A 23,160-nucleotide genomic window follows, 5' to 3' on the forward strand; every position below is an offset into this window, starting at 1 on the left:
TGAATTTTAGATTTTTTTTTAACACATCTGCTGCTAAATAGACTGGCCTCTACAAGACCTACAGCTCAAGAGTATGCTTTGCTTTCCAAAAGAAGCTCTAGTCTGGCTTTGCTTGGTTTATACAAAATAGGAAAAAGCAAGACACTCTGACCTATTTCACAAGTGCAGTCAGACCTACTGAATCTGCACAGAGTCTACTTGCAGGGCTGAGAGTGGAATGTGTAGTATCTACTGCTGATTACTTGATTTTCTCAAACCAAACACAAATGAAGTTTGCAGGATGAGCTAAATTAAACAAAACCCAAGTTCATCTATTATTCAGGAAAAAAGCGACACGGGCAGATTTTACTTCATGTTTCAAAGAGTTATTGCAGCAAAAAAAACCCTCTGCAGAACTAACTAGCAAAGTCTTGCCTTAAAGCCTTTTGCAATGGAATTTTACATTGCAGAATACACAAATTGACCCTAGTCTTCAGAAATTGTGTTCTTTACATCCTTTTGGCAGTAACACAAAGATGCCTTGACCAGTCCCTGAATTTTAGGTCTCATCCAGCTGCTCTTCATGTGGAAGCTTTCTTTGCCTGGTCCAATTTAGCCCCGCTGTCACCAGGAGGGTTCAGCACTGCACGAGAAGGGCCACGTGGGTTCCTTATCTCACTCCTGCATAATCAGACACTCCCTTTAGACAGACATTTACTCCAGCAATGCTCAGTCCACACATTTACCCCACACAGCCGTCCGCACCAGAGCTCACAAACACCACCCAGCACTCCATACCTCACGATGCCTAAATAACCAGGAGCTGCTCCAGGAAAGGTGGCGTGTCATACCGACCAGGCAGCTCCGTTCAGGCTGACTGGCAGGGAGGAGCACTGACAGGGCCATTCAGACAAACCTTGAATGGAAAGCGTCGCTTTACAGTGGAAAGTTCACAGGAAGGAGCTGTCATGAGCCAAATCTTTTTCAGATGCCTGATTTTCCTTTTTATGCTCTTTTGCCAGAATATTTGGTCTACATTTTAACAGTAAAAATCCAATGTTTTTTTTAAAACTAAAAAAAAAGCTTTGTGTTTCAAGTTAGTAGGTTGCTCCTCCTGAGCACAGTAGGAACTCCACAAACCTGCCTGCACAGCCCGCCAGGGCCTGACCTGCTGTGAACTCGCTGTGCTGATCCCCTTCCCTGCGGAGCTGGGGCCTGACAACCGCCACGTGAATAAACACAAAACAGCCAGGGAAAAAACCCGCTATTTCACCTCGGGCACAACAGTGCATTTCACAGCTGGCCTGAGAAGGTGAAGTGCCCGACCATCTCCCTGCTCTGGATCCCAAATGCAGCCCCCAGCGCCTCCACATCCCGCCCCTCCTCAGCAGACACCGTGGGTCACCGCTGCCCCTCTCCGGCTTCACTGCGCCACAGGACAATAAAACAAAACAGTTCTAGCAAACTGAGCAAGGAATTTTGAATTCCAATTCCATCTCCTGTCCTCAGTGACTATACAGCATCCAGAAAATTTCAAGACAGACACTGAGCAACAATAACCCTCCCTTTGATTTTACTCCTACTCATACCTCTACCTACAGACCAAAAATAATCTCTATACAATAATGAATGTGCACTACTAAGGATTCCCAGTTGAGTGTTTTCCCTTCTTATTTTGAAGCACTAAAGTATAATTGCTAGGTGCAGTTATACTCATTTATTCTCATGATAAGAAACTCTATGAAACTCTTTGACTGACAAATGTTGCCTGAAACATAGTTTCAGCCCATCAAAAATACCCATATAAACAATACCTTTTTGTACTAAAAATATGAAAGAGACTTTTTGACACACCATTGTTAGTTTTAATCTGACCCTATTCCCCTTTGCATAATTTATTTCTGTGTCAAATAGCATTCAAACAGAAGGCTTTACTGGTTTTCAGTTTGCAAAAACCAGAGATTAGAAATTATTTTTCTGTCATTCTTGCAGAACAGAAAATTGTATCTTGCACCAAAACCACAGTTTCAGGAACATCAACTATTCACAACAGACACTTCCTTCTCTAATTTGTCTAAAATATTTAAGAAATTCTGCATAGCCTACATGAGCAATTAAAGAGAAGGATGATCTTTGCTGTTCTTACTGCCTGGGCAAGTTTGACATTTACACACAGATATATGAACAAAGGCTTATACTCCTGTTCCACAGAAATTCCAGTATCCACATTAGGACTCAGACAAAGCAAGTTTCAGAAGATACAGTGCATTAATGCCTCCATCCTCCTCCTCTGCTTGCTATCCATGGACACATCCCAAAGAAGATTACAGTTCTGCCACAGCATGAGCAGAAGAATCTGGCACCATGTGTCTTTTAAAGCTCCCTTCCAAACCAACAGCACCAGGGTTTTGTTTGTTTTTATTTCTTAAAAGCATGTTTTAGATTACACTAAGCAACTTCTACCATTCGAAGACGCACAGAAATTGGGAACATACTAAAAGCTTCTGAGTGAGCAGCATGGTGGAATGGTCATAGAGTTTGTCTGGAAGAGAAAATTCCTACCACCATCTCAGGTGCCCAGATTATGGAACTGAGATGGCTATACAAGCTAGGAAAAAAAAAAAAAAAAAAAAAAAAAAAAAAAAAAAAAAAAAAAAAAACAACAACAAAGGCTGATACCTGCAAAAACCAAATGACACACAGCAGTCTGCCTCTGGTACTTGCAAGGTTGAAAAGCTTGGATAAATGCTTGAATATACAAAGACAGTGCAAATTCTGAGTTACACAGAACCCCACAGAAGACTGTAGCCTACCACAAGCATTCAGTAAGCTGAGGGGCAGATTTCCTGGTAAACTGTGTCCATGCCATAGGAGCAGTGTGGAGGGCTGGTGTGATACAAACTCATATTTAATCTTCCAAATGATCACTCTACTGAGCCCTAAATTAATCTGTATTTATTTTGAGACATAGGCACTCCTGGCTTATGCAGAGCGAGCTCCCCAATTAAAGCTTCCTCATCTGTCAGCAGCCTCCTTTTGCTTTTGCAAATTAATATCACAAGGAGGGAAAAAAAGGTGGGAGTGGAGAGTGCCTAGTGAAACCATGGCATGCTGGGCTAGCTCCTTGCCCCTGTGGCTGCCCAGGAGACCAGACTTTGCAAATACTGCCAGGTGCTCTCAGCCACAACTACAACAGAGATAGCATCAAGCAGTATGAACCCGCTTTTGGGGAAGGAAGGTGCTGAAGGATGAGATCTTGAGCTGCTTTCTCTGCCCTGATTCTGGCATCCCCTGCATGAAAAAGCAGGCTAGGATCACCTGCTTTCAGCAAAGCACCCAGTTCCTGGGAGGAACACTCCTGGAAGCAACACACCTTTCTGCCACCCTCCAGGGGCACAAAACCAGAACATTTCACCAACTGCAATAATGCACTGGCTACTGCAAATCTCTGAAGCAGGCACAGCCTCAAAACACCACAGAGAAACACAAGAACCTTGCACTGAAACCTGGGCCCCAACCAAAGTCACACATTTATGCACCAAGCAAAACAAAAAAAAAAAAAAACAAACCCAGAGCCTCAACTGACCTCGTCTTCTCCAGGCTTAGTGAGACTGTCAAAATGTAAAAATGGAGAATGAGCCAACGTGGCAAATTTAGCAGCAGTAAGCTATATGTAGATGGTTGTCAACATCAAAGCTATGATCTTCTTGCATGTTAATGAAATATTTACTAGATTTACAAAATGTTTTTATGTGGTTTCCAGGGAAATGGAAACTGCCATGATCATTTCCCATGAGATGCCCCATTTCATGCTGGTGACCTTTCAAGAGCTGTTTTAAGACGGAGATATGGACATAAGAAGTAAAATTATTCTATCAGTACCTGCAGCTAAATATCTGTTCCAAAGACTGCAAAATTAGAATGATTCTTCCTCTTCTAGCTCAATCTGTTTAAGTTGTTACACTGCTTCCAAGCTGCCTCCTGAAACAAAAGCTGCCACTTCTGATTACAAAAGTCAATCTCAAAAAAAGCCGCAGATTATTTCCATTTACAGCTCAACAGGTTTTGTGCACCCAAAGTCTAAAAATTTGTATCATTTTTAGGAAGTTAAAACTGACCAAGCCTTTTAAATAATGCCCTCAAATAACACCCATGGCTTATATCCAGCAGCAAGTATTGGCTAAGAAAAAAAGCATGTTTACTCATGGATACTTCAGACAAAGCAAAATCTCCTGCCAACGTTAGGGGCTTGATATGGCAAAAAATAAAACAAATACAAAAATGGAAAAAAAAAAAACCCTCAACCTAACTGAAAGACCTCTATTTCTATTTTGAAATGTAAAACAAACAAATTAAAAACCTTACAGCTTCTAAAAACTAAAATTTTTTAAATACAAACTTCACACTTTGCAAATACAATTGATGAAACATTGCTGTTCCAAGATCCAAAAACTCCCTAAGAACAGCAACAATTAAGGACCTAGACGGATTTTGCCAATAGGTGCTGCTTGTAAGATGCGTAGCAGCAATTTGAACTGGATTTTAACTATTCATTTCAAGATCAGCTAAACTGGGAAGTAACAGTGTATTTATTCTGACTGCATTAAGCATGGCTTTCAGTTAAAAAAACAAACCTACAGGACCTACATTATAGCTGAATTCACACTGATGCTAAAAACTCACAAAGAATAAGTACCTGGCTTAACAGATTTTTCTGTTGGTATTTTTTAAAATAATCTTCCTATAAAATATTTTTCTGTTACAACTAGCTTTCACTCAAGTCAGGTACTCCCACCAACAGAGCCTGGCAGCCTTTTGTCCCAGCATCCCTGCAGAAGGAACTGAGTAATGGTCCTTCGTATTTTTTTCAGTACACCAGACTGTACCCACTCTCATTACTAACCACAAGGAGGACACTCCTCAGGGTTATACCCAGAATTGTTGAGATTTGAGCTCCTAAAAATTAACACCATCCTGTCCTTACTTAGGTTACTAACCACGAGGACACTCCTCAGGGTCCTTTATATACCCAGAATTGTTGAGATTTGAGCTCCTAAAAATTAACACCATCCTGTCCTTACTTACATTCCCAATGAAGACACATAGACACAAATATCAACTCCTTCAAAGTGAAATTTTTAACTGGAGACTGAGACCAAAGCCAGCCACTACCTCGGTTCCTGTGTTGCCTTCTCTCTTCTGTCTGTGCTGTCATGGTTGGTATTTCTTCTCAGCTTAAAACAGACAGAACCTGTACCTTTTTCATGCTCTTGTGAAATGCCTGGTTGTGTTTTAGTCTGCTGGCTTCTTTACACAGCCGAAGGGCTGTGCCATGGGGTAGTTGTAAAGCAACATCTTCAGCCACAGAAGACGCCTGGGTGCTGGCCAGATTTTTCATTATGTGGATTTGATGTCTTGCAGGCTGGATTCCAGTCCTGTACCATTAAATGAGGCAAAGGGATCAAGAGACAGAGCCACTGTATCCTACAGTGCATACAGCTTAAAAGATTAAGTATTTTGTCTCACCTTAGATTTCAATTTTAGTCTAATTCAAAAATTTTTTATCTGCAAATACAAATGTGTCTGGTGTGTAAAGCAGTTCACCTTGGAAGCAGAAAGGTGAATAAAAAGGGAAGCTACACTGGTTTCTGGAGGAAAATATACTGTTAATCTGGCAAAGGGATGAGAGCCATCCACCGAAAGTAAAAGACAATGCCACTCAAACCTACTGCAATGCCTTGTTGTGCCAAGTGAGGAATAGCGTCCTTACAGTGAAAGGCACACACCTCCTACCAGATATTAAGGGCTGCAGAATCTAGTACTAAGTGAGGGTAAACAGGAGGAAAAAATTTAATTTCAAGCTTTTAGAAGGGTATTACAGTAAAAGAAATTATGATACGTTGCTGTAAATTGTTCCGTTTCAAATAGGAATTTTAATACATTCGTCTAGTTAAGGTCAGAGAAGCCAAATGAATAAAATCCACTCTGCAAACTAACCAACAAGGCAATGAGAATCAATTTTAGCTGTGCAGAGTTCACACGGAGCACTGAGGGGGGAAAACCAGTTATGTGCAGAATCATCAACACGGACAATAGAGATGCGTGGGCACACAAACTCCTTGGATTCTGCAAAATAAGATTTTCCACATATTTCAGCGTATTTTATACAAAATGCACTTTTCATCTTTAAAACAAACAAGGCTCAAAAGTTGAAGGCTGCAAAATTTTTACATATTTCCTTCTGGAGCATTCAGATGGAAGGCCAGGCTTGGCAGGGGCAGCACTGCACACACGTGCTCACCCCCACTGCAGCACCACAACAGCTTCCAAGAGCAAGGGCAGGCCCATGGAGCAGCACTCAGGAAAATTAAGGCTACCACAGTGATGAGCAAATCTCTTGAATCGAGTGCATTTAGCAAGGTTTTATTTATGCACTTCATGCTTTAAGCAGCTCTCCTTAACTCTTCCACTTTCTGAGCACAGACAAGACCTTACACAGAACATTTATCTCAGCCCGATCTGTTAACTCGACCTCGTCCCTGCAGCTCTGACAGATGGGCACTGGCACAGTGAGTTCCTGCTCTTTCACTCCCTGCCCCGTGCAGCACCAGCACCTTCTCAGCCACTTTCCTTCCCCAAAGCCGTCCTTCTGAGGAAGGGAAACTGCTCTGCTCAGCACTGCAGCTTCAGCTGGACCCAGCCTGGACAGAGGCAGACAGGAGACCGGGCAGGCCAAAGCCTTTAGCCCCTTCCACCACTGCAGCAAGGTCGGCAGGTTTATTTCTCCTTGCTCTGGCTGTTCAGCCGGTGGTCACTTTTGACATGTACAGGGTTTGTGTTTGCTTGTTCTGCAGCCAGACAAGCAATACAGCACCAAATGAGGTGTGAATTTACTCACTCACTTCAATGCAGCTAATGGGGAAAGATGTTTTGGGACACTGAAACCCTCAAACTTCAAAGCCAATGGAAATAAGTGTTTTGGAGAAAATGAAGTCCAAGTGTAAACCAGAGTCAGACATTGCTTTTGTGACACCACCTCACATTGCCAACACAATGCAAAGAAATCGGAGTTCAGTCAAAGAGAAAAAACCCAGGAAAATAAAGATGACATAAGGCCAGTCTCATCACATTATTAACAGCACCAGACATACAACAAGTACCTACGTTTTTCTTCTGCCTTTGAAGTATTTGATTTCTGAACAATCCTGGTCTTCAAGAATCAGCCACAAAGCAGACTGGCGATTCTGAATGGTCATGAGGATTTGCTTCGAGAGAGTCAGGAGGCAAAAATACAGTCTGTCTCTGACCAAACTCAGAGCCATTCTGGCAGTTTAGCCTCATAAATATTTCAAATGTCTCATGTGCTACCCTATCTCTTCCTACAGTAAGTCACAGGACAGATATGCTGGAGAAACAAACAAGTAAAATAATAGCAACAAACACACTGCACAGATTTCTTGGCATTTTCTTAAGGGTAAGAAATAAAATGTCTCTTTCCCCCCACCCCCACGATATTCACATTCTCTCTTCCACAAGCATTACATTTTGGGATCAATTTTACGGATGTGATATGAAAGAAAAAGCTATAATGCAAAGTCCAAGCAGAAAATAAATAACAGAATAAATTCTACAGCAATGTAGAGAGGAGAAAAAAAATCAGCAATTCTAATCCAGACAGTGTGTATACATACTCTTAATTACACATCACTCCTTGGATGTGTAATTTGAAAAGCAAATAGAAAACAAACAAAAAACCTTCCCCACAACAAAAACCTTCCAAAACCCAGTAACTGTAGATCGATGATCACTGGCCATCCCCCCTCCAGAGTTATCTGTCCTATTTTTCTCACGTACTCTGCTTCACTGGTCCTGCTCTACCTCAATACTGATCTACAACAGTCTCCACTCTGACCAAATACACTCATAAATAAGCTCATGATTAACATGATTCATACTGGAAAAACAGAAAGGGAGGGGCCACTCTTTTAAGTTTGTAAAGCATAACTTGCAGTTTTTTCTTTAGTTATTAGCACCTTGCTATCATAAATCTGCACTCATACAATTCCGATCAGTACAGAGAGTGTTTCTTGCACCTTTCGCACAATTTCTCTGTATCTCAGTTTCGGAGACATAAAACAGGGATCATTTTTCTCTATCACAAAGCAGTCTTGTAAGGCTGGATTAGTAATGGAGCTGTGTGGCTGCAGAATTTTTGTGCAGAGAAATCGTTAGCACTTTATTTCCACACAGCTAAGTGTCATTTTGTAGTTTTACACCATTACCACTGAACAGAGAGCTGCTACCATCTGGCCTTTAACAGGAGATATAAATCCTGCTTATAAGTAACCGTGGATATAAAATGTAGAAAAGTTGATGAAAGATGATTTGTGCACACAAATTAGGGAGTGATAGAAAAGATGCCTTTCTGCACAGTTACAAGGGAAGTTGAAAGGAAGCCCAGTGCAGAACCAGGATTTTCTAAGTTTTGTTTCTACAATTAGACCACACTGCAGGAGAAGGAGAAGCACAGACTTTATTTCACCCTCCAGGTAAAAGATACCTAAATAGAAAAAAAAAGCACAAAATGTATCAAGTCTGCTCTGAACAAAGGAAGGTGCTAAACTGACACAGAACTATTTACATAAGGAACAAGAATAACTTTTACTACCGCTTTTAGTAACTGTAAGCCCTTACAGCTTTGCAAACTCTTCTAGTTTCAGTATTCTCAAAAATCATTCTGCTGCTTCTGGCTACATCTGAAGGGAGACAGAGAACACTGTTTGCAATTTCTTTGCTGTGGCAGGGAACTTGCATTGGGATAGGAAAAAACTAAACTCCCACATCACACGTGTATATTGTGTATGCTGTATTATTCCTCCCCTTTTCACATGAGCCACCTGGAAACTGGAACTGGCACCAGTTTGGAAAACCATTTACACAGATACAGTGAAGAAAATACAATGTGATGACAACAAAAGGATTCATCAGCTTGAAGATATTGAAACATCAATCTGAACTGAGTAAAACTGCATGGGGGAAGGCTTGACACATACTGCAGTTTTATTTGCGAAGCTATAAATCTTAGAAAATGTTATAAAAAGAATACTCAGAATTTTTTAATATCGTATCAATAGCCAGACTTTCTCTACCTGTGTCTTAAAGGTAGAAATATTTAAATAAAGCAGTTTGTTTTTATTCAGCACAGAAAAGACTTCCCAGAACGATTTAAATTTAGACTTCTTTGTTCACTGTATGATTGTTACTATCACACTCACTCAAAAAGAGGTGAAATCCTAATTAGTATTCACCAGGAAAAGATGGAACCTCCCTTTTAAAACCGTTTCTGAAAGAACTGTGATTATCATGAATTCTAAAAGTGAAGCACTCATATCTGTTTGGCAAGCCAAAGGGAAGGGTAGGGGTTGTGTGACATGTATGATTGCTCAGGCACAGTAAAAGAGTGGAGCTGCTGCCTACAGACAAGGTCCAAGCACACATATATGCACACTGCTTGTTCAGCAAAATCAGGTCTGAAGCTCAACATGACACAGTGAGTTCCCATTTTAAAGAGGGCACACTTTGTCATAAGAATTTCCCATGGTCTGGGTCAGCAAACATCTGCCTGAATAAAACACTAAAATCTGATTACAGCTGATTATGGGGATTGTATTCAATGGAAGAACAAAGGCCTGGGGGCCTGCTACAATTTTGAGTATTTCAGTAACATTAAAACTTCACTATTTCAAAGTTACTTATTAATTTAGCAGCAAGAAGGCTTGAGGTTGTAAGAAAAGCGAGATTTCTGGCCCTTCTCAGCCCATGTGCACCACAGCACACCTGGAAGTCTCCCAGAGTAACCAAGGGTGGACAAAATTTGTCCCTTACTAGCAACAGCCAGTCCTTTTGCTATTCACAACCAGCACCCAGGTTTTCCATCTCCTTAAGATGGTTCCATTACATACACTGATTTTATACATACACACCACATCTTGAACTATATATTTGTACTTATTATGCACAAGTGACACTTCTTTGTCATTTGACAGCTTTCAGAAACATCTCCTTACCTTAACTTCTTTGCTGGAAGGGATATTCAGTATAAGGAGTTAAGATCCCACCAATAAAACCCAAGCTAATCAGAGATGATGTTGGCAGAAACACAAGAAGGCTCCATGGCTGTTCTCTGAAATAATTATTTTTATTTCACACGCTGGTTGCTCATGTTTAAGTCTCTGTTTTTGTACCTCCAAACCCATCAGGATCTGCCTTGTTTACCCTGTACACACAGACCAGAAGACCCTCAAACAGGGAGAAAAGCCTCACATTCTGCTCCTCACTCCCCTGATGCTTCCCCACCAGCTCACACCACCTCTCAGCCCATCCTGCCCATCTCTGTGCAATGCTGAAGTAAGACAGGTGAATACTCCATGAAAAAGCTGCAAGGCTGACCATTTTAAAAGGCTTTTTAGGGCAGCAAAGAAGAAACTAACCCTACAGAAGACCTACGAAGGCTTCTCTAAGCCCATCTGTGGCACGGCACAGGAGGAAGACAAGGGCAGAACACTCATTCTGTGAGGTTAACAAGGCAGCACGTTTCTGCTTCTCTAGGTCCTAAGGGGTCAACCGTAAGAGGTACTGACAGTTCTCACAATGAGGTGAACACAAACAAATCAGGATAAATTTCAGCCTTCCTATAGTCAAGAATAACTCAAGATTATTTTCTTATTTTTTTTTAAATTACAGTTCATTGACTTTACCATTAACTGCAACTCAAGTAAGCATCCTCCTTTTAACAGCTGTTGCTAAAAGCAGTAGTATTGTTCTTCCCCCTACAGCACATGATCTAGTTCCCTAAGAACAAGTTTGACTGAAATAAATTTATTTACTGAAGTCAGCATTTTTTCCCCCAGGAGGAAGCAGTGAATACTGTGTACTCTAAATGCTTCATTAGGTTCCACTCCAGACAACAAGACTCAATCTATGGGGGAAAATATTCCATATTCCTGTTTCCAGTAGGGCAACAGAAAAGGAGACAAGAGACTGCACTGTCACCTGCCACTGTACTACAACATTAGCCACTACCAGCACTACTGAAGTGACTGCTGATGGGTCAGATGAGCACCCAGCATCAGGACTGGATCACCCTCACACAGAAAATGCAGGTAATGCCTGGTTTTACTGCCACTTTCCCTTGCAATACAGCTTCTCCCGAGGCAGCTAGAGCAGGAGGTAGCTCCAGGAACAGATGGGGAGCAGAGAAACACAGAAATATATCTAGCAGCTCCCTGCTCCAAAAATACACTGCACAAATGGCCACATGGAAGCACAAACTGACATAAACCCTAGTTCCAGGCACAGGGGAAGAGGCTGGGCAGCCAGCAGCTTTTGCCCTTGCAGATTCTCCAGTGACTAATAAAAGGTGAAGGTATGGATTTTAACCTGCAGCCATAAGATCTGACCAAGACTCCTCTCTTCTGTCCAGAGGCCCTTTGTCACACAACCCATGGAAATAATAGCTGGAGGTTTCCACCCCTGCAAACCTTAGTTGGAATTGCCTGCTGAAACTTTCCAATCCAATGCTGAATTTGCTGGCCAGACAGAAAGCTCAGGCGTGTTTTAACATCACAAAAAAACTTTCCCTCTATGAAGCAAAGCTAAAAATAAGGGAGAGGCCCAAGGTTCAGAACCAACAACACAGCAGAAAACTTGTCATAACCACTGACAGCATGGACCCATCAACCACAGCAGTGTTGTATGCCTGGAGGAAACAGGTGTCCTGGCTCTCTGCAAGAGTGGCAGCAGTGTGGGGTGTGGAGCTGTGGGCACAGGGGGCTGCCACAGCCCCACAGGTAGCAGGTGATGTGTCAGGGGCAGTCCCTCACACCCAGCCCTCTGCAGGACCCTACTCCAGCTCTCTCCTGGCAGCAGCTGCAGGCTTTCAGCTTTTCTTCCCAGTAAAAAGGGAAAGATGTGTGGAGACAAGAAGGAAAAGTTGCCTTTCACCCCCCACCCCGCAGTCGACAGGACAGTCACAGACTAAAGAAAGCACCATGTCTCAAGCAGCACGTGTTTATAATTCTAGCACTATGGGTGATCACACACTCTCAGTCCTCCAGCAAAACATCCCTTGATTACATCAGTGGCTACGAGAATTTAGGGTGTTAAGACTACTCTTGGTGAGCCTTCAGCTAAAAATTTGAAAAAATCTAATCCCATTTAGTATAGGAGAAAAAAGGAATTTGTGAAAAGGAAATAATTCTTTTACTACTTTAAGACTGTCTGTCCCAGTATCTTGAACAGATAGGCAGACACTGGAGCTGAGAGTAGCCATCTACAGGGAAGAAAGTAAACCATTTTAACAGTAAAGACAAAAAAAACCCACCAACAAACGAAAAAATAAAAGCAGAGCTTACAATCCATGAGTCCCTTTTCCACATGCACAAATCCCAAAAAAAGGGGGGGAAGGGGTGTGAAAACACCATTGTATTTTTTAAAAAGTGTCTTTCAAAAAGTGTGAACACTAAACAAAAGCCATCCTAAATATGCCTCAAAACCAAGTAATGCTGTTATAAATTCTTTCAATTTTTGTGGTATGAGAGGAAACGGTGAAAAATGGGTCAGGCCTTTCTCATTCTTAAAATTTTCTTACGTGTCAAAGATGAAGGAATGCAGGGGAATTCACTCACTCCAGAGACACTTACTCCAAGCACTCAATGCAGTTAAGATCTGCTCTTGAAGAGAAAAAGATGTTTAAAAATCTTGTTCTCCTGAAATTTTTCACAGCTTTATACAACAATTGCTCAATTTACCTACAGGAAATGACAAACCACTAAATCAGTTTTCCAAGAGACATGACTGATAAAAGACAGGTACGGCTAGAAAACACAGCCAAATAGATTTGCCCACCTGTCAGCATGGCCAGAGCTGTAACTCCAGAGCTATAACCACATCAGGTGTCACCAGGAGCTGTCAAGGTTAAATCCTCTGCTAATAAACCAAAGACAAATCAGCAACAGGTTGGTTTGGAAATTTACAGATCTGAGTTAGATCTTTGCTACAAAAGAGAACTTTTGACAGCCTTTTTTTGTTCTTTTAAATCTCTTCCTGTGCACTGACATAAACAAAGGGATTCAGAGTTTACTCAATGAGCAGACACAGAAAGTCAAGGAAATTCACAGTACTCGCTGAGTGGCAGAGTACAATGTGCTGCCAACTGGATTCAGTGATCCAGATTCTCCAGTTACTTCATTCAATACAGCTTTTGGTATTAACAGTACTGGCTATGCAAATACTCTTCCCAAGCACAGCTGGGAGGGGAAAGTTAGTTTATGACACAGGATGTAAAAGCAGAGGCATCACTGCATCAGTCTTAGCCCTAAAGAAAGGTCAGGACAGCTATCATCCTAGGGCATCAGGCAGCAACATACCTAATGGAAGAGCTGACTTAGGGAATGTCTTTTGTCTGCCTGGCCTAGGTGAAAGGTGATGGGGCTTGTCCCAACAGGAGCAGATGAATTTACACTCCCAGCAAAGCTGCACCCATCAGAAGCCACATCTCCCACCGCAGCAGCCAGTGCCACCCATCTGGCAGCCCCAGACAGCTCTGACCTGTCCTACAGCACTCAGCACTCAAAGCACTTCTTCAGTGAGAAAAGAAGCCACTGAACATGAAGGCTGACTGCTCATTACAGGTGCTTATGGAGGTGGCACACAGGAAATGAGCAGCAGTAATACAGGAGCCAAAACTGATGTGGTAGGAGAGACACTTAAAATACCCTGGATTGCTCTAATTCAGTTGTTCCTGGAACTAGAAATTATTTTGCCTTTGTGATGTTTGGTCAGCACCGAAGTCATTTTTCAAAACAGATCCACTAGAAATGAAAGGCCAGAGCTGCTTGTGTGCTGTTAAGCTGATACAGGAGCTAACCCAAAACAAAGCCCACAGAACACTGCAGGAGGGTGCACATGAAATAAAACCCCAAACCAGTTTGTGCTAAAATAAATACACAGAGCCACAGAAACTGCAGCTCAGCAGCTGCAGACAGTTAAGCAGCTGCAAAGCCTGGCCACAGCTTTGGAGTAATCCTCAAGAAAGTCTCCTTAAATAATAAATTAGAAACAAAAAGAACCCCCGATAATGACTCTCCACTACAAAGAGAGCCTCAACAGGCAAATGAGAACTACTTCTGCACTGCTCATCTTTACAGGTTTGCAGGCAGCTAGAAACTGTAGCTTAGAAGGGCACGCACTTCTGATTCATCTCAAAAGCTTGAGCGCTTTGAAGCCCTACAGTGACAGCACAGGGCACTGACTCAAGATCTGGGTGATTTAGCTGAAGCACTCTAAGATGCTCTTGCCTGCAGCTGTGGCTCATCTCACCGCTCTGGCAGATTTTCCTCCCCATTGCATCAGGGCAGCATAAGGGAGGTGTGCCTGCTCCTCAGCTGCTGTACTTCACACTCGCCTCACAAATGGGAGCTGAAGTTGATGGCACTTAATACTGACACACCTCACAGCCTTCCTGTCACCCTGCCTCTGCCCCAGGGCAGAATATGACTGCTGCTTAGGGACAGTGACATCCCACTCCACTTTGAATCCAGCAAACCTCATGAGTCAGAGCCTTGGACAACAACAATGTTAGTTATGGCTCTGCTAATTTTAGCTCGTGCTTTACCCACAGTACCCAAATCCCTGCAATGCCTCTCCAGGTGCCAACAGCCACAGCTACCCTGTACCTCAACTGCCAAAGCACACAGCTTCCAGGTGAGAGGCTCTGGTGCACCCACAGAAACTGTACGCTGCAGAAAGACATTTTTCAAATAAAGACAAGAGGAAGAAAACAAGGACAGCTTTATTTACCCTACTGGTCTGCGCATATCTTAATAGGAACAAAAGTTCATCTGCACAGTTCCTGTGTTTCAGAGTCCACTCCAGGACACACAAGACAGACTTTGTGCAGAGGGTAGCTCAAGGAGTGTCCCACAAGGTAGCAAACAGCCTGCAAGGGCCAGCTTCTACCCCAAGGAGTGAAAGCAGAGAGAGGGGCAAGGGAAACAAACACACACTTCACACACTCTCCTCAGAGTAAACTGGGAAAGCTTTTAGAAGTAAATAAACACACACACACCCACCCCCATATTCTCAGAAAGCCACCCAAGCAGAATGCTTTTACTACCGTAGCTGAAGGGTTTGTTTTATGAGTAGTTTCCCCAGATTTAGTCAACCTTACCAGCCTCCTCCTCCTCCTTCTCTCCTTATTCACACTAATCTGTGAAAGGGACTTCAGCTCTCTCCAACCAATTAAAAACTAATTGAAGCAACAGACTGGCACTATACAACCGGGGCAGTCTAAGAGATGGCAGACTCAGCTCATATGAGGCCTACACAATGTCATAATATTTCATTTTATTTCACCTCATAGAACAAAGAGCTGAAAAGAATATTCACATGGAATCCAACCCTAAAACACAAATTGAAATCTTTATTGCAGTTCAAGTCACTGGGTTCAAATGAACAGCACACGTTCTTTACTGGATGTGTGCACCACAGTGCCTGCAGGAACAGAGCAAGGTTTTATTTGTTCCAAAAGCTCTGTGAGGAAGTTATGCACACACAGAGTTTCTCTCTCAAAAAGTAAAGCTATGTTAGAACATAAGTTAATGTATTTTATTCATTCAAGGAGACATCTTCACCACTCTAACTGACCATTAAAATGAAATATGTCTACACCTGCATATAATCAAACATTTTCTGCTTTTGCTAATTATTTTTGTTACTGCTAGGACAGGAAAAAGAATTTCTGAAAAGAAATGTGTCTTTCAGAGACAAACAAAATTCAGAACAAATATTTATGCCAAATTTTTTGACCCTACAGATCCTAAACTTTGTGCCTGCAGCTATCAATGCATTCTGTTAGAAATGACACAGAGACACAAGCACTCTTAATGATGCAAATAGAAAATGGGTATAAATGTGCAGCACTGACAACCTAAAAAGTCATCAGCAAGAAAGACTTCACGAACACCTCTACCTTTCCTACTGAAATTTCTTTGCTGCCAATATGCAGCCAGCAACTTTTACAAGAAATCCCTAATTTGTGGTCCATGGAACAGACCTGAGGCTGTAAAAAGGGCTAGGAGGGGAGCTTGGCAAGGTAGGGAAGGAGAGCAGCTGGCATTAAGGAATTGGGATTCATAGACAACCTCCTGACAGAAGTCAGGCAGAGTCCATAGAAGCATATCTCAGTTTCTGCAATGAAGGATTTTCTTTTTGATACAAAGAAGAGAGACCCAAAGTGACAGAGGAGAATTGCTTTTGTGTGTGGACGGTAAATGTGTTTTAATTGACTGCAGAAAGAAAGGGGGAAGACAGCTGTAAGGCAGCTGGTGGTGATTATTTGGAAAGAGTATGTTTGACACACAGTTTAAGCCTTCAAAAAATCTTCAGTCAAAACCAGAAATGAATGGCAAAGAAAATGCTAAAGTGTATTTGTAAATGGAGATTATTTAGTGTGGAATTAGAACTCAATAAAAAGTATAAGGACAGAGTACAATTTCATTGAGAAGAACAGAAGATAAAACACAGGAGAAATTGTATAGTGCTTTCCTTGCCCAAGTTATATATGCTACAGTACACTCATATCACCAGCACCCCAATCTGATCAAAAACTCTGCAGAGCAAGCCCACGACACAACAGCACAGTGCACAGCATGACTAATTCAAAGAGATTCAATATGATCATCCTTTATAGTCAAATGCATTTAGGTACTCAGGAAATCCCCTCTAACAACCATGCAAAACAAGAAAATTAATTGAGCAATGTGACAGCCTGACCCCATGCAGGCAAACAAGGATTCTACAGCAGCCAGCTAAGCCCAGTTCTTTTGGTGGCCTTCGGCACTGAGGGGTTTGCTGGAAAGCAGCAAGCACAAGGCAAACAGATCAGTGTGAACCATGCAATCTCAAAAAGCTCATTTCTCTCCCATGCACAATGCATGCCAAATCTTAAGATTCCTGCAGCATCCAGTTATGAAACTACAATAGAAGAGGAAAACAGATGGCTAAAGCCTTTTGAAAAAAAAAAAAACAAAAAAAAAATTAAGCCTTACTTCATTTCCAAAAGAGAAATATGTGCATTTGAAAAGAGAGAACCTACTTCAGACCATACCTAATCGATATAAAAATAGGCAACTTGCCTCATGGACATGAAGCCTGTCTTCAGTTAAAGATTCTGAACATATGAAAAGTTTAACCCTTTAAAACATCATAGCTCACTGTATTTATTAGCAGGATTTAAAAGCAAAGGAGTTCATGTAAGAAATGACACACATTACAAACATTGTACAAAAATAACATATTTCTTTATCTCTAAAGCAACTCCTGAACACAAATCCTGTGTAAAAGCCTCTATGTTTACTCTTTTCCAGCCTTTGTAAGCAGTTAGCATCTATTTTCAGATGAGCAGCTTTCTTGCTCATAAACACATCCAATGAACAATGACAAGTTAGGAACTTGGCAGCCTGAACTCTCTAATTTCAGCCATTCTCTCTGGAAACCAGTCAATATTACATTTGAAGCCTCTATTGAGTTCTTGACTTGTGAGATATCACACAACAATAAGGAAACAAAAAACCACCCTAAAGAGCTCATGTGTTCAGCAGTAGATGTTTCAGCAGCTCTATAAAACTGCTATCAGAGCTTCAGGTCCAAGTACTGGAACTGACCTCTGGTCCAAAGGAGAAGTTTCCTCCTCTGCTGAGCCTGGATCTCAGACAAGCCTCAACTGAGCTACCAGAACAGAGGCCTCCAGCAGCTGGGCAGCCCCAGGGTACACAAGAGATTCTTGCTAGGCTGGCAGCTTGAACCAGGATCAAGAGGAGACCTGGGCTTCTTCAAACTGGCAGTAAACTCAAAGGCAACCCAAACAGGGCCTGACACCAATGTTCAGGCACCTGCACTGGGTTCCCTGCACAAGTCACAGCATTCCAGCTGCCAGGGATGCCCAGCACGCTCCTGCCCCCCACAGCAACCCTCTGCCCTGACAGCACAGAGCAGGAAATACAGCTGTTTCTGCAGAAGCCTGAGCAAAATGAATGAGGCTGATTTCTGGTTTTATTCAATGACTCTGCACTGAGGATAAGCACTGAATTAACTCCCTGGTATCACATGTGGTCCTTTCAGGCCAGGGCTGCAGCTCACTGGTGAGGCTGTGTGGAAAATCCTGAGCTGCCCCAGCTTAGTCCAAGGGTAAATGGAGGATGACACACTCCAGCACTTTCAAGCAAGCACCTTTCAAAAAAATCAACTGCTTATATGATTAATGCAAAGTACTATGTTTTTGCAGTAGCAGGAGTCACTAATGCATATTAAAGACCAAGACTACATCTGTTTATTTATTTTTAATGAAAGGTTCTAAATAAACCAACTGTTCAATTTTTTCAAAGGTACTGAGCAGCCACAATAATTAGGTCTGGGTCAGTGGGAGCTGCCAAAATGCCACAGAAGTGACTCAGTCCTGTTAATTATCTGAAAAATAAGGAACAGTGACAACACTGGACACTCCATCACGACCTATCTCCCCCAAACACACCACCAAGGAAAAGCAATCATTTGTGAGTAGCTGTCTGTAACCATTAGTAGGGACAAAAATTAGAAATTATAGACAGGAGAAAAAGCAAGGAAAGGTTTCAGACCAATCTGGACAAATGCTTAGAGATAATATAATCCTTTAAAAAAGTGAAGCAGCAACACTACAGCAGTGGCAACTTCTCACAGTGCCAGGAGAATGCCAGAAAAAAAAAACAGAGCAGGAGCTGTTTTAGACACTATGTTTAAAAACAAACAAACAAAAAAAGCCCCACCAAAAACTCCAATCAATACAAGTCCAGAAGAAACAGAGTATTAATGCTAACCAGAAATTCACCCTACCTTGCACACCATCCACAATCAGTACAAAAATATTCTAATACACAAGTCTCTTTCTGAAGAGTCAGACAAATGCAAACCTAACAGAAGACAGCAGTTCACAAAGAGGAACACAGCCTGTTTTGGTCATGCACTCACAATCCTTGCTCACAGACACTTCTCAGTTCCAGTGTGTTTATGACTGTGTTGTCATTTACTTTAAAATATGAATGGAGCATTCTTTTCCTCCAGAAACACTGCATTGTTAAAATGCCAGTACATTAAAATAACTTACTGCTTACTACATTTCAATCAAACAAACTACAGACTACAGCACTGACACTTAATATATATTGAGTGCTTTCAGCAAGAACAGCATATGGAGTTCATTTCTTGTGTTTTGTTCTCAAACTCAGAGGCAAGACTTAGAAACAGATGAAGCAGTGATTCTTTGGGCATGCACAGAAACTGTATCTTCTCCAAAGTTAGGGAAACACTTAGTTGAAGGCTCTCAAAATACATAAATATTTAACCCTTCATTTCTATAGACGTTTGATTTATGGCAGAAGTATAATATTTTAGGTTGCATGCTTAAAGAACATTTTTTGTTGAGGTTCTCAAAATAACAGGAAGCAGAATCAAAAAGCTTACAGTCAAAGGACTTTATGAGTTATGTTTTTCCCTATTGTGATTTTTCCTAGAATTCATCCACATTTCACCACCATACTGTTCCTTTGTAATAACCAACACAAGCACTGATCTTGTCTATATTTAAACTCAAGAATGTAGAATGAAGGTTCAGAAGGACGACCTTTTTGCAAAAAATTAGTTACATATCTGAGTTTTGGAATGGCTCTCTCACTACTTCATACAGACATTCTGCTAGGTGGGCACTCTCACTTATGACTAGCCAATAAGCTGCCTGTTTCTAAAATAATAAGATACTTCACAAGAGAACTTTTGTGTATGACTTTTTCCTAAACCAAGGAAAGGTTAGCTGCAATTCCAATGCAAACATTCCCCTGCAGGATTTATACTTTAGTGCTGAAGCATCCTGCAAATTCTCAGCAACGAGTGAATCAAAATGATACCGAAAACATTCTCGTTAATGCAAATGGAACATAATAAGAAATAAACCCAACCGCTGAAATAAACCTGATCAACTAAAATTACTGTGGAAAACTCCTTGGCCTCTTTGGGACATCAGATCTCAAAAGATAATCAGGACAGCTTCTTTCAACTTCTACAATGTTTCCATTTGTAGCTTACTCTGTGAAAGCAAGTTCCACTTCCAGAAAAATTCCGTTTCTTAAACGCCCTGAGCATGAAGACAACTCGCTAAAAAAATCCAAAACACTTAATCTGACAGTGCTCCTTTAAGACAGAGCAGTGTGCAGCCTTCCAGCATATTTGACAGAGATTTCCTACTCCAAGAGATAGAATTTAAATTTGTAGAGGCAATTACTCATAACCAGTGAAAGCAGCCAATGCATGTGCCAAACTTGCCAACAAGAAGAAAGGCCAAGTATTAGAAAGGAGGCTGCAGTTTATTACAAGACAATTTGAACATCTCAGTCCACAAGGTCTGGAAAGTATTTTCTTCATCCCCTGACACTACAAGCTCACACTAATGTGAGGAATTATGTCAGTAATATCAATATTCCAAACATATAAAACAGCAGTTAAGTATTTTTATAATGGAGATATTCCGCTGACTACTTAAAAGCTGCTTCTAGTCTTGCCTAGCAGATTTATTTAAGCTCATTTTGCACAGGAAAGATGATGTGCCAGACCCACACCACTAACTGCTGTCTAGTCAGCTCCAAAGCCATCCAACTGGACCACCATTGAACACAATTACTGTCTGATTAAACAAACACCTTAAGGCAATTCCCAAGGACCTGACTCTTGCCCCTTCCTATTAAAAGATAGAAAGGAAAAATGGAAAAGAAGAAGGAGAAACTTGACCTCTTCAGGTAAGGAAGTCAAAAATCAAAATGGGCATCCAACCCATATGTCCCATGATAACCATGTCCCAGGACTGATATCCAATGCCCCCATCAAACAACTCAAGTGTCAGTAGACAACCCTCAGCATCACCACGTTGAATTGGCAGTTGGAAAAGACCTCATGGGAAACATTTAAAAAAAAAAAAAAAAAAAAACAATAAAAACCAAACAAAAAAGCCCCACTAAAAACCCAAAACTGACAACCAAAACCACATCAATTCACAGATGCGAGCTAACAAATGTACCCTCCCCTGCAAGGTAAAAACAATACCAGCCTAGAAAATCAATAGTAGAGAACAAATCCAGCAGGTCCAGGGTAACCATGCAGCAAAGCCAGCACCCACTGAGAAACACAAGCAGCTCATGCAGCTGCTTCTGCAATGGGCTGGCAAGAGAAGGTAAGGGGATGCAAGAGCATGCACCTACCACACAATACACAGTGAGCAACATCCTTCCTATTTCAGCACCAGCAACTTACTTCATTATTTTTTTACAGCAACATGAGCTGCTTCTTACCATTTTTTGGTGCACTCAACCATCAATTCCTGGTAAGAGGCCACAAACTGGAACTTGGATGCATGTTTCCCAACACGCTGCAGTCTTTTCCAAACTGAAGCCATGGTGGTGAGAAATACCAGTCCTCTTACACAGCAGCAACTGCGTGAATCCCAACGGAGGTTTCAAAGAGCGTGTGTGCTTGATACAGGTTTATATACAGACACAGTAAAAAGAGTGTGGGAGAAACTTGACAGGATGTCTACAATTCATATTCTGCTTCTCCCCTCCTCAGGGTAAATCCCAGTCTAGCGGAATGGCTCATCACTGGCCAGGAGCAGCATGCAGTAGCAGTAGACAGGTAATGGAGAGGAAGTTCTCTCATGGAATCATCATTCTTCACACAGCAGATGAAGGGAAGACTGCAGGACTGGAAGACAAATAAGAGAGGGAGAAGAGATAGCATTGGTTAATACACTTCTCACTAAGTGCTGCAATTGCACGTGACCTCGTACCTTTCAAAGAACTACGAGCAACCACAAGAACACAGCCCTTTCCTGCTGTCATCTACACCGCCCCCAACCCCTATTAAATAAATAAATAAAAATACTGCAGCAATTTCAGGAATTCAAACCACGAGACTGTTCGGAAACATATCAACATATCCTATTATCAGCAGCATCACAGTTGGCACCAACAACAAAAAAGGGCAGCTCAGGGCCACACCGAAGCCTTGTGAAGCATCTCCGGGAAGCAGTGCAAAGTGGCTGAGGTGCTGCCAACATGCACCCAGAGGGAGGGACACCGGGAGATGAAGTTCTTTGTCTTGATGACAAAAGGTGTAACAGTTGTTTCCTCTAACACACCTCCCGCTTTCATCTCTCTGTCCAAAGAGAAGGAGCAGCCAAGAAGACAGAAAGGGAGTGTTGCTGCCCAAACGCCTGTGCCAGGGTGAGGAGGACGACGAGAGAGGAAGGGGCATTTCCCGAGTCCTGGCTACCCAGGATTCCCCATCTTCCTCGCTGCATCATATTGAAATGGAAATGTCTCTCCATCCTGCACTGAGTAATGATCATCAGGGCAGTGAAAAGGGAGAGGAGAAACCCAGGTGGGGTCTCCTCCCTCGAAAGGAAAGCAGCATCTGCGCCGGGTGCGGGGGGAAAAGCCTCTCCATGAGGAATACAGGGAAGCACAAGCTAGCCGCAGCTGGCGAGAAGTCAGGGTAGGATGGCATCACAGCTGGCCAGGAGGCTACCTGAAGTGGAATGGCCCCCGGGAGAGCGGGTCCCCAGGGAGCCCCGGGGCGGGGAGCGCCCCGCTCCGCCTCAGCAGCCCGTGTCACCTCCGCGCCCAGCCCGCCGGGGCAGCGCCCCCCGCCCTTGGCCGGGAGCCGGAGCCGTTTAAAAATTAAAACGCCACCGGCGGGGAGCAAGGAGGGGAGCGGCGGCCTCGGGAGCGGCGGGAGGGAACGGGCGGCTCCCCGTGCGGCACTCACCTGCCGCCGGCTCCTCGCGGGCGGTCCCGCCGGGCGGGCGCGCTGGCACCACACGGCAGCCGAGAGTCAGCGCTGCCGCTGCCCATTACTGCAGCAGCCCCGCCGCCGGCAGCGCCCTGCGGCTGTCCCCGTCCTCTCGCAGCCTCATGGCGAGCACCGCTCCCCCGCCGCTCTCCGCGCCGGCCGGGCAGACAGCGCGAGTCGCAGCCCGCCTCACGCCGCCACCATCGCCCTCCTGCCGGCGCTGCGCCGCGCCTCACCCCGGCCCGCCGCTCCCCC

General features: G+C 42.8%; 1 protein-coding gene across 9 annotated transcripts in view; it reads right to left on the reverse strand.

The window, feature by feature from the left end:
• EHBP1 (EH domain binding protein 1) overlaps positions 1 to 23,147 on the reverse strand; it is a 205,350-nt gene extending 182,203 nt beyond the window's left edge. For all 9 annotated transcript variants that reach the window (XM_041477088.1, XM_041477087.1, XM_041477089.1 and 6 more), the window contains exons 1-2: positions 22,882 to 23,147; positions 21,408 to 21,816 (exon numbers count right to left, since the gene is read on the reverse strand). In XM_041477088.1, coding sequence (XP_041333022.1) covers positions 21,408 to 21,511 — 104 coding nt within the window. In that variant the 5' untranslated portion in view covers positions 21,512 to 21,816; positions 22,882 to 23,147. The remainder of the gene's footprint in view (positions 1 to 21,407; positions 21,817 to 22,881) is intronic.
• Positions 23,148 to 23,160: the final 13 nt, after the last annotated feature.

The sequence above is a fragment of the Pyrgilauda ruficollis genome, unplaced genomic scaffold (genome assembly GCF_017590135.1).
Source record: "Pyrgilauda ruficollis isolate IOZ18807 unplaced genomic scaffold, ASM1759013v1 scaffold4, whole genome shotgun sequence".
NCBI classification, from domain to species: Eukaryota; Metazoa; Chordata; class Aves; order Passeriformes; family Passeridae; genus Pyrgilauda; species Pyrgilauda ruficollis.